General features: G+C 46.4%; 2 protein-coding genes across 3 annotated transcripts in view; both read right to left on the bottom strand.

Moving 5' to 3' along the window:
- Positions 1-49: 49 nt before the first annotated feature.
- TTC36 (tetratricopeptide repeat domain 36) lies at positions 50-4,586 on the bottom strand. The gene is made up of 3 exons (XM_012773613.3): positions 4,338-4,586; positions 2,862-3,050; positions 50-389 (listed from the first exon to the last, which is right to left on the bottom strand). Exons 1-3 carry the CDS (start codon positions 4,447-4,449, stop codon positions 127-129), a joined length of 564 nt encoding a protein of 187 aa, XP_012629067.2. The 5' UTR covers positions 4,450-4,586; the 3' UTR covers positions 50-126.
- Positions 4,587-5,194: 608 nt separating this feature from the next.
- The window catches only part of KMT2A (lysine methyltransferase 2A), an 89,115-nt gene continuing 83,520 nt past the window's right edge, over positions 5,195-10,789 (bottom strand). For both annotated transcript variants that reach the window (XM_076002561.1, XM_076002562.1), the window contains one exon: positions 5,195-10,124. In XM_076002561.1, coding sequence (XP_075858676.1) covers positions 9,849-10,124 — 276 coding nt within the window. In that variant the 3' untranslated portion in view covers positions 5,195-9,848. The remainder of the gene's footprint in view (positions 10,125-10,789) is intronic.

Here is a 10,789-nt window from a genome sequence, read left to right as displayed (position 1 = left end):
TTCTGCCCGTGCGTGGGCGCGTGGGCGCGACGCAGAACAGGCGAGTCGGTGAGGCCAGTGCAACTTTATTGATTCAGGGCCCTTCCCGCCCCCCCCACCCCGGCCGCCACCCAGGCCCAGCCGCGCTCAGCGCCCGTTGCGGGGGCTGCGCAGCTGCCCCATCATGTCAGCCAGCATGCGGTTGCACAGCGCGGCGTAGGGGTTGAGCAGCACCAGCTGGCGCCGCGCGAAGGGGCTGCCCAGCCGCGCCGCCAGCTCGAAGTCCCTGCGGGCATCGTCATCCCGGCCCTGCAGCCGCGCCAGGAGCCCGCGCTGCACGAAGCTCTGGCGGGCGGCGCGGCCTCGGCCGCCGCTTAGCTCCACGGCGCGCTCCAGGTCCTCCAGGGCGCCTGCGGGACGGGAGGCGGTCAGCGGCCGCCCTGGGCGCCAGGTGCTGGAGCCCCCACCCCCTGCCACCTGTAGCCTCGCGGATCACTGCAGTCCGTGGTGGCCCCTGAGACCCCGGGCTCGGCCGTTTACAGCCTGCCTGCTGCACTCGCAGACATTTGATGCTGGAGCTGGAGATTTGTTACCCCATTGCGCAGCTGGAGACTGGAGGAGTTGGGAAGACTTGCCTGGGCGGCACAGCACTTAAGAACAGGTTCCTATTATTTTCCACCACTGATACACCAAAACATGAAGGTTGCGGGAGGATTGTGAACGGTCACTATGTTTTGAATCTGGCCCATTGTCGGGCAAGTAGTGGGCAAGTCATTCCACATGTGTTTTTTTTTTTTTTTTTTTCTCCTTTAAGCAGTTAATCCACACATAAGTTACTAATCATCTACTATGTGACAGGTGACTGGATCAATCCCAGGGTTCAAAAAAATTATAATTAACCAGGCGCGGTGGCTGGGGCCTGTAATCCCAATCACTGGGGAAGCTGAGGCGGGAGGATCACTTAAGGCCAGGAGTTCAAGACCAGCCTGGGCCACATGGCAAGACCCTGTCTCTACAAAAAATAGAAATATTCGCCAGGCACCGTGGCGCTTGAGTAGTCCCAGCTACTCGGGAGGATCTCTTGAGCTCAGGAGTTCAAACAAGGGTAACAAAGCAAGACCCCCACCCCGACTCTACAATTTTTTTTAAATTAAAAAAATTGTAATTGACTGCACAACCATTTCTTGCAAAGACAATAAAGTCAGTTTATCTCTTTTGACAGTTTACAATGCTTGTTAAAGTTTAGAACAGCTCCTCCCCAGTTACCTAGACTGATTGCCTTTCTTCATTCTTTCATTATCTCCAAGATCTTCACTATTTTGTATCTAATTCCTTGGAAGGGGGTCCTGGAGCCAGAGCTGCCCTGCACCATTTTTATTTTAATTATTCTCATAAAATATTAATACTTGGGTTAGGCCTCAGTACTCAGAAACTCAGGCAGCCAGGTGGTGTCTTCTGTAAGGTACCCCAGGCTGTTTTCATCTGGGTTCTGCTTCAGTTCACTCAGGTTCTCTAGTCCCTAAAGAGCCTGACAAGGTACCTGGGGAGTTCCAGCACTGTCCTGGAGCAAGGCTGATCTTCTCTGTCTTGGGTCTTTATGTGTCTTGGTTCCTTAAACCCACCCAGGCTGCTGGGAAGCTCTCAGGCTGCAGCATTCCTTGGTTTCCCTTGGAGGGAGGAGCTGATCTGGAGGAATCAATCACCTCTGCACCTCTCTGGAGTTTCAGCCTCAGCCTGTCCCCAGAGGTCTGGGCACACAAGCCTGGAACCCTAGGGGGCTCTAGGGATTCCCCATTGTTTGTGGAATGGAGTCCAAACTCCCCAACCTGGCATTCCTGGCCCTGGGAGCACCTGCACCAGCACTGGTCCTTACAAGTAGCTCCCTACTAGGCTTCCGTAGTCTACACCTTCCCATCAGCCAGGTCCCCTCTGTCCCACTGTCCCCAATCTAGCCAGAGTAATCTGAATGCAGCAGGTTTGATCCAGTCACTCCCCTGTTAAAATCCTTGAGTGATCACCTGTGTTTTCAAGACAAAGTCCAATCTCAGCCTAACACTCCCAAGGTCCTCACTGTCTGACCCCTGCCTACCCCTCCAGGCTCAGCTCTCTATCCTTCCTCCACTCCAGCCAGCCTGGAAATCCGAAGGAAATCCCTGTACCTGTGCATACCTTCGGGACCTCCACAGACTCTACCTTCTCCCACTCACGCAGCTAACTCTTACTCATCCCTCAAGACTTGCCCTTCAGGAAGAGGTCCCATGCTGACCCCTCTCAAACTTGTTTTGCTAGTATCCTGTATGTGTCTGTTCTACCTCTCAAGACTGGGACCTCCTTGAGCAGCAGCATGTGGCGTTTAAGAGCACACACTCTGCAGCCCTGCTACCTGCTTCAAATCCCTGCTCTGCCACTTCCCAGCTGTATGATGGTAAACAAGCTGGCTAACATCTCCATGCTTCAGTTTCTTCGTCTAGCAAACAGAATAGTGCATACCTTAGGGTTTGTTACAAGCATTAAGTGGGTTACTACAGTTTATATGTAAAGTGCTTAATGCCTGGCACACGGTAACCACTCTATAAATGTTAGCTGTCAATAGTGTACCATTTATCTCTATGTCCTAAGCACCTAGCCTACTGCCTGCCACATTGTAGGTTCTCATTAAATGTTCTTTAAATGAATGAATGGGTTTGCAATCACTTCTGCCTTTCAAAGAGGCCCATGAGATTAGCAGGGCCCATGATACATCTCATACTTTATACATAAGAAGACAGGCTCCAGAGTTTAGTGACTCCCTACCCCTCATAGCCTAGCCCATAATCACTTCATCTCTGGTCTGTGTCCTCTGGCAGCCCCTTCTGCAGAGGCTTCAGGGCATCTCCCCTTACCTGCCACATCTCCCTGAAGTCGCCGGGCCTGGGCTCGGTTGTTGTAGGCTGATGCCCTCTCAGGCAACAGGCAGATGGCTTGGCCAAACCTCTCCAGGGCTGTGCTGAGGTCCCCAGCCTCTGCTGCCATCACCCCCTGCAGCTCCAGGGCCTTGGACTGCTCCAACTGTGCTTGAGGGAATACTCCATCTGTGCCAGGGAATGAGCCAGGAGGAGGGGACAGGTGTGCAGTCAGGCCAAGAAGAAAAAGCCACCTCAGGCTTTGGAATCCCAAGATCTGAGCCAGAGCTGACTGAGTGTGGGTCACAGCAGGGATAAGTTGCAGTGTATGGGGTTAGTGGGAGCTGAGGTCACCAAGGCTGGGAGCTAGCACTGCCTTAAGTTCCAAAGGGACCTGGGAAAGGGACCTTGATTGGCTCCCCATTGCCAAAAGAATGAAGCCCAAACTCCTTAACCTGTAGTTCAAGAACTTGCTCAAGGTCACACAATCCATAAATTGCAGAGCTTGGATTGGAACCCAGGTCTTTATGGCTCCTAAGCCTGTCTGCATTTTGTTTTACTACACTGCCTATTACACAAAGGCCACCATGACATTCCCCAGTCATGAAAATCACTTCTTAAGTACCTCTCAGCTTTTCAGTCTAAAGTTTCATTGAGGCTTAGGCTTCCACTCCCCCAGAAACAGATGGCATTAAAAACTCCTTCATTAGGGAATAATGGAAAAGCCAGTTAGCTCAGTGCTTGGCTTGTAATAGGGTTTAATAAATACAGGCTGAACCTAGTGGCTCATGCCAGTAATCCTAGCACTTTGGGAAGCCAAGGCAGGTGAATTACTTGAGGTCAGGAGTTTGAGACCTCATCTCCACAAAAATATAAGAAAAATTAGCTGGGCATGGTGGTGTGCACCTGTAGTCCCAGCTACTTGGGAGGCTGAGGCAGAAAAATCACTTGAGCTCAGGAGTTCGAGGTTGCAATGAACTATGATCATGCCATTGCCCTCATGCCCAGGGAACAAAGCAAGGCCCCATCTCTAAAAAAAAAAAAGGAAAAAAAAAAAAAAAAAAAAAGAAAACCTGCTAGTTCTGCTGTCTATATTGTAACCACTCACTCATGTGAACCACCACTCCCTGCCCTGCTGTGTTTCTGTATTCCATTCTGTGGTGGGGGGTGGTGGTATTCTGTTATGACACAGATATGAGAGTTTAACATCACCCAATACAATTAAGCTTGCATCATGGAATGAATTAAGTGGTAAGTTCAGAGGTGTAAGAGCTGATTACTTTCTCCTCTTGGTAAATGTCTCTCACCAAACCCCTATCAGTGCACTAAGGATCAGCCAACCTGATCTCAACCCAATCTCAATCATAACCCAAGGGTCATGGAACAAGGGGCCCTGTAGATCACAGCCCTCTGCCACTCTCGGGAGGCCAGCAGGCCAGCCTACGTGATGAACTACATTCCAGGGCAAATGCTCACCTTCATCTAGTTCTTCCTTTTCTGCTTCTCCTAGGTCCAACTCCACATCTCCAAATGGGGTGTCAGGGTTGAAGATGGCCTGCAAAACTGCCTGATCATTTGGAGTCCCCATGGTGCTCAACTCCAAAATCCCAAAAGGTGACTCAGGATGAGAGAAGAGGGAGGAAAGGGGATAGGTGCTGAGCCTCCAACAGTCACTTGATCTAAAAAGAGGAGGTTCTGTTTTAGGACCATCCCCCTCAAGAGGAGTGTCTCCCATTCCTTGGCTATCTTGTAAACTCAACCCCCTTGGGCCTGGGGTTAGTGATCCCTGATGGCAGAATATTTACAATTATTTCTCAACACTCCCCAGCCCCCACAGAATAAACAAATCCAGTTTTAGCCTTAAGGTGGAGTAGAGCAAAGAGAAGGTGTTCTCCAGTTTTCCCCTGAAATTTTTTCATTTTATTCATGAGAAAATTGTTAGAAGCTGCTGCTTGACCTCCCCTGGATAAAAGGGGTGCGGGGGTGGTGGTGGGGAATATGTAAAAAGTAAAAGGACTATTCCTCTGTCCTCTTGACCTATTCCTGAATATACATCACTGATGAGCAAAAGTCGAAAATACAGTCAGTGTAAACTGGACACAACCGTGCATGCCTGTAGTCCTAGCCTGCGTGATGGAGAGAGACCCCATCTCTTAAAAAAAAAAAAATTAGAGAGTCAGTGTGGTGTGGGCCCTGAAGGTAGGCTATGGGGAATGATTTAGTGATTCCACCTTAAAAGAAAGGACTGTGGAAGTACTTTGAACCAGGTCACAGGCCACGCCCCTCCTCCCACTCCCACCAAGGCCAAAAGGAATCTCAACCCTGTGCAGCAATAAACTTGACATGTTTATTAATTAAACTATCACTTAAATAAAAAAAAGTGCATAGAAAATAAACATGTTTAAAAACTCCTTTTTTTTTTTACAACTATGTACACTTTTTACTTTTACATTCAGTCTTTCGTAGAGAGCTTTCAGCATTATTATTTTTTGAACTATTAAAGTATTTTCCTTCATCCCTGTCACAGGGAGTTAACACTGATGGACTTTAGACACATTTTCCTTTTATTTTTTCTCTTTTTCTCTAACCAGAAGCTTGGAAGAACACAAGGAGAAAAAAAAAAAACAAAAGATCTGTTATACATGATAAAGTTGTCAAGAAATGTCTTATTTCTAGAAAAGAAGCTTGTCATCTGTTGAGCTCTTGAAACAATTATTCAACTACCTGTATTTACTAAAGAGACTGTTAAAAGTTCAATAAAAGAAACACCACAATTCTATTTTCTTGGTTGAAAGACAGAACTAGAGTACCTCGGAACAAGATACCAGGAAAGCACAGAACACAATTTTCCCCTAAATGCAGGTGGTAACCCCAACATTCATAACCAAAAATAGAGAAACAAGGAGTACAGGTACTGACTGGCAACATTCATGGGCAGAAAAAAATCCAGGTGACACCATTTCTGCATTTCTCTCTGATCCTAGGAATAGACTGTTTCACCATCCCTTTATTGTTTGGGTTTTTTCCCATTTTGGGAATCAGAGGAATGCTAGCCTGACGTTTTCCTGCCACTACTAGCAACTGTAACACAATCCTTATCTATAGTGTTAAGAGAATTAAAAGCCATGGACTGAACTAGGCTTTGTTACATGGTGCATTACTATATTAGTTCCTATATATATCATATTTATATTTATTTGAAAACCAAAACAAACAAAAAGTTGCAAGTTTTCAGAGTGTGAGACTTGACTGGTATTCATGATTCGGCACAAAACCATCTGCTCAATAACCTTGTATTGCTTAAAAATGAAGGAAATGAAACATAAAATTACACCCAGCCCTTTGCAATGACCCGCTTTTCCTTAAAAACAAAAACAACTTGATTTCTATTAAAAAAAAAATCCCAAATCAAACTTAAAAGTTAACATCTGACAAGGTTTTGACCTTTAGTATTTTCAGATATTGATTGAACGTCAGTCCTTTAGAAAGATACATTCATTAAAAGATTTTTTTTTGTTTTTTTTTGTGTGTGTGTTGTTGTATTTTTTTTTTCTTTTTCTTTTTTTAAGTCAAGGGAGCTGCATGGTGCTCACAGCATTGGCCGGGGGTTTGACAGGCAAGCAGGGTGGTGGGCTAGGTCCCGGTCTGGTTGAAAACATATAGCTGCCAGGGCTTCCCCCTTAATTCTTGTTATTGGCCTAAAAACAGGAGGGGCTGTGCTAAAGATGGTGGGTGGCCAAGGAGGGAGCCAAGGGACCAAGTTCCGGCCAAAGGGTCAGCGCCATGCAGCTGTTCTGGTTACACAGTTGTCACTGGCCACCAGGAAATGCAGCCACAACAGGTTCTAGCAGCAAAGCTATAAGTGAGCTGGCTCTCACTGAGAACTGACCAGGTTTGCAGCTATTACTCCTTAGGGATTTGGGATGCCCCTTGGGGGATTCTTGGGAATGACCCACCACAATTCCTCAAACTGCATTTTTGTGCGGATATTCCCTCAGTCACTTTCAAAACAAACTCAGACCTGTTTGGGAGATAGCTGTGCCATTTTTGCCTTCTTTCCCTTGCACAGGGAAACTCTAGCTTATCTCCCAAGTTGCTGGCAGGTATGCTGAAATTTTGGCAATGGACTCAAGGCTGAGCTATAAGAGGAATTTCTCATTTCTGTGGTTGAAATTAGGGGGTGGAAAGGCAAGGCAAACCATCTGCAGCTGGCAGGAGAAGGAAAGATGTGGGTCCTTCTCCTGTCCTCAGGGTTTGGGGTTGGTAGAGAGAATGAGGAGGGGGCTCACAGTACAGCATGGCCTAGCAGGGCAGTAACTAGGTCTATTTAGCTGAGTTTCCCCCACTCCCTGACTGGCCTTTGGGTCTTTCTCAAGGTGAATTCATGACCCATCAGTGCATTAATCATTTCAGTAACAAATGCAGCTTAAGTTTTTTTCTTTAAAAAAAATAGGAATACAAGGATTTACCAAAAAACCTCACACAGTGCAATAATAAAGGAAATCAGACACTAGTGGAACCCCTAGGGCCACTGCATCTTGTTCATGGGCAAAAGGAGGAAAGGAGGTGAGGTCTGGGTAGAGTGCTTTTCCCCAGTCCCTTGCTGGCACTTCTCCACGATGACAAGGAAGTCTCTGCCATCCTGGCCACAGTGCTGGGCTCCCTGCATGACAGTGACAACAGTGATAATGTTCCAGCAAAGCCACCAGACAAAGTTCTTAAGGTCATGGAAGAAAAGGGAGCCCAGGATGGAAGGCACAGCAGAGCCATGAGTCCTGGGTCAGAGAGTGCTGGGCTGAGTCGTATTGCTTTGCTACACTTCCATAGGAATGGGCTTCTTGCGTCGAGAAAAGGGTGCCCCACCCTCTACTTGGACTGCACTACTCTGAAACCTTGTGGCAGAGGCAGAGAAAAATCTGCTTTATCGTGAGTGGTCAAACTGTGCTTCAGTTTCAACAGGCTGCCCCAAAAGAGGGCACAAGGTGATCAATGGGTTCTTTGCAGGTATGAGGACTTGGTGGGCAGAGGGAAAGGAAAGGAAGTGACTTATGAGGCAGATGGTGATGGAAAATGTCAAGTTGCCATTCAACTTGTTGGTTGCTAACTCTGAAGTAGGAAAGATGGGGGAAATGTAAAAGATTACTGTCTTTCACCACTCTGGAGCTTGTGCCAGAAAGGAGATAGACAGTATGGGAAAGAGGAGAAACTGTTGTGTCAAGATACTACTGTAGCCTTTTGAGGAGCTTCAATAGGGGAAGGAGGGGAGTGTCCCAGTGGAGTTGGGGGACATTCCTTCTCCATTTATTGTCGAAGAGCAAACTCAGGAAACATGTATGTCAACAGGGCACAAACAAGCTACACATTAAACAACAAAAAGTACACCTTCCAGGGGGAAGTTGGGCAGGAAAAACCAGACTTTGTGTGTACAGCTGAATATTTTCTCTAACTTCATCCTATGAAAATAAAAAATTATTAAAAACCGATCTTCTTTTAAATTAGGATAATACCGCGGTTTAAAAAATAGCCTTGTCATAAGTGCTTCTCCCTATGAAGTGCTTCTCATAGAAAAATATACAAAATATATTTACATTTATAAAACCTTAAATAGTAAACTGTAAACAGAACAGAGTAAAATCCAATGACTTAATTTAACAGGTTCAGGACACTGTCTTCGGGGAAGGAGGAGAAGAAACATTTGATGCTGTTTTGACCACATCCTAAGGAGTAATCAGGGCAGTAGTGTCATTTAATTTACTTTATCCATGGATTGTGCACAGGTGGCAGAGTTCCCTCAACACAAGGTGGTCTAGTCCCCAAGTTTTGGGCCTTGAAATCTGATTAGTGTTCTGCCTTCAACTGGACATTGACCGTTTAAAAATTAAGTTTTCCTATGTCTTAACAAGGGGAAAATAAAGTAATCATGTCCCTAGGAATGGGGCCCAAGGGTTATCCTGGTTGTGATACTCTGGTTGTTGCATGATTCAGATCCTATTTAAATAATCTTTTTCCTCTTCTAAAAAAAAATCATGCTACATTTATTTCTTTAAAACTCTCAGTGGAGTTTTATGAAAACTTCTCCAAATTCTGTCTGGTTGTGACCAATGGCTCCTGTCCACTTCCCCAGCTGGAGTGCTTACAGGCTCAGGGAACTTTTTGCAGGCACATCCTATGCCCAACAGGGAGTGTCCTTGAGCAAGGAGTCAATCTCCCCTACCACCCAGAAAGAAGAATGGGAAAGCAGTGGGATGAAGGACGAGGGAAAGGCAGAAAAGGGAGTGAAGAGAAGGAATGGGAGAGGGAAGCCGCTCCTACTGTCAAGAAAGGTGACTGGCTGAGCTAAGGCTCATGGGGATAACACTCCCACTTACAGCCCACAGGCTCAATGTTTGGTAATTAATTGGCACAACCCTAAGACAGCCTTTTGACACCAGAGGTGGTAGGAATCCTGTCTCCCAGCCAGAAGTGAACTTGCAAGTGGGAGGACAAGGAAAACCACCAGGCCTCTGTTTGTTCAACAGACGGCCACAGGTGGGGCCCAGCTGACAAACTGTCAGGTGTCTAACCAACCTGAATTTGGGGCTTTGCCTGACCCTTCACTTATAGTGCTTGGGAAAGGGCCAAGGCGAGGATGGCAACTTATCTCTGAGGAGATGTTCAGGCCCAATCTCCCAACATAACTAACCCTCTATAGGCTCCTTCCAGGCAAGTCTGCTAGGATCCCCATTTCCCACTTATGAACAGCAAACAATCAGAGGGGCCCCAGGAGAAAGTCAATCATGGATCTTTTCTTTAAGACCTCAACTCTCTCTCCAGGACTATGATCACATGTATAATGTGAATACAGGACATAAGGGAGCTCAGCCATCACAGAGGCCTCTCAACTGCGCCCACTCAATCCTGGAGCTCCTAGCTGCTGGAAAAGGCCTTCAGCATTGCTTTGGATGGCCCTGGGTCCTAGTACTCCAACACTGGTGGAGAAGAGCAGCTTTAGTTTAGGAACTTCCGGCATTTCTTGGCGCCACAGTTGCAGGGCAGCTTGTTGCTGGCATCCTCAATGGGGAACTTATAGTCATAAGTGAGTTCCTCCCCTCGGTAGATCTTACGCATGGCAAAGATGACAATGTGCTTCTGCCCATCAATATTGATGACTCGAGAGTAGCAGTTAGGCTCACATGAGTGATTGATGAAGCGTGCAGCATTTCCATGCATGGTGGCATCCACTACCTCTGAGTCATCAATTCGGAACATGTAGCAACCAATGCCCTATACATGAAGGAGAAAGGAGAAAAACTTATTATTTCTTATTAACTCAGATTTAAGAACATTTTCTAACCTTCTCATGATGTTACCTACAACCACTGATAAAATTTCTTCCAGTAAAGTTTCCAGATTTCTCCCAGCTCCTATCTTTCAGGATGCTTCCATGAGAAGTTCCTAGATTACAGGCACTAGACTAGGACTCTTAGCTCACAGCAACCTCAAACTCCTGGACTCAAGCAATCCTTCTGCCTCAGCCTCCCGAGTAGCTGGGGCTACAGGCATGTGCCACCATGCTCGGTTAATTAACTTCTTTCTATTTATAGTAGAGACGGGGTCTTGCTCTTGCTCAGGCTGGTTTTCAACTCCTGACCTCGAGCAATCCGCCCACCTTCACCTCCCAGATAGACTAGGTTTCTTAATGTCTCTGTAGGAAAGAGAAACTTGTATAGCTGCGTGCTTTTAATCCTAGGATCCACTCAGACAAACTTTCAAAGAGTATCTTTCTGAGCTAACCTTTAGAGTGGATTCTGAACTTCTAGTGGGCACATCGCAAATTTCAAAGATTTTTTTTTTTAAATGGTCTTTGAATTGATAACCTAAACCATTTCTTTTGGGATCTAGGGTTCATACTGACAGCTGATGTTCCCTTTCTACAGCAAAACAAAAGT

Source organism: Microcebus murinus, chromosome 4, assembly GCF_040939455.1.
Source record: "Microcebus murinus isolate Inina chromosome 4, M.murinus_Inina_mat1.0, whole genome shotgun sequence".
Lineage (NCBI taxonomy): Eukaryota > Metazoa > Chordata > Mammalia > Primates > Cheirogaleidae > Microcebus > Microcebus murinus.
This window is presented reverse-complemented; position numbering and strand designations above follow the sequence as displayed.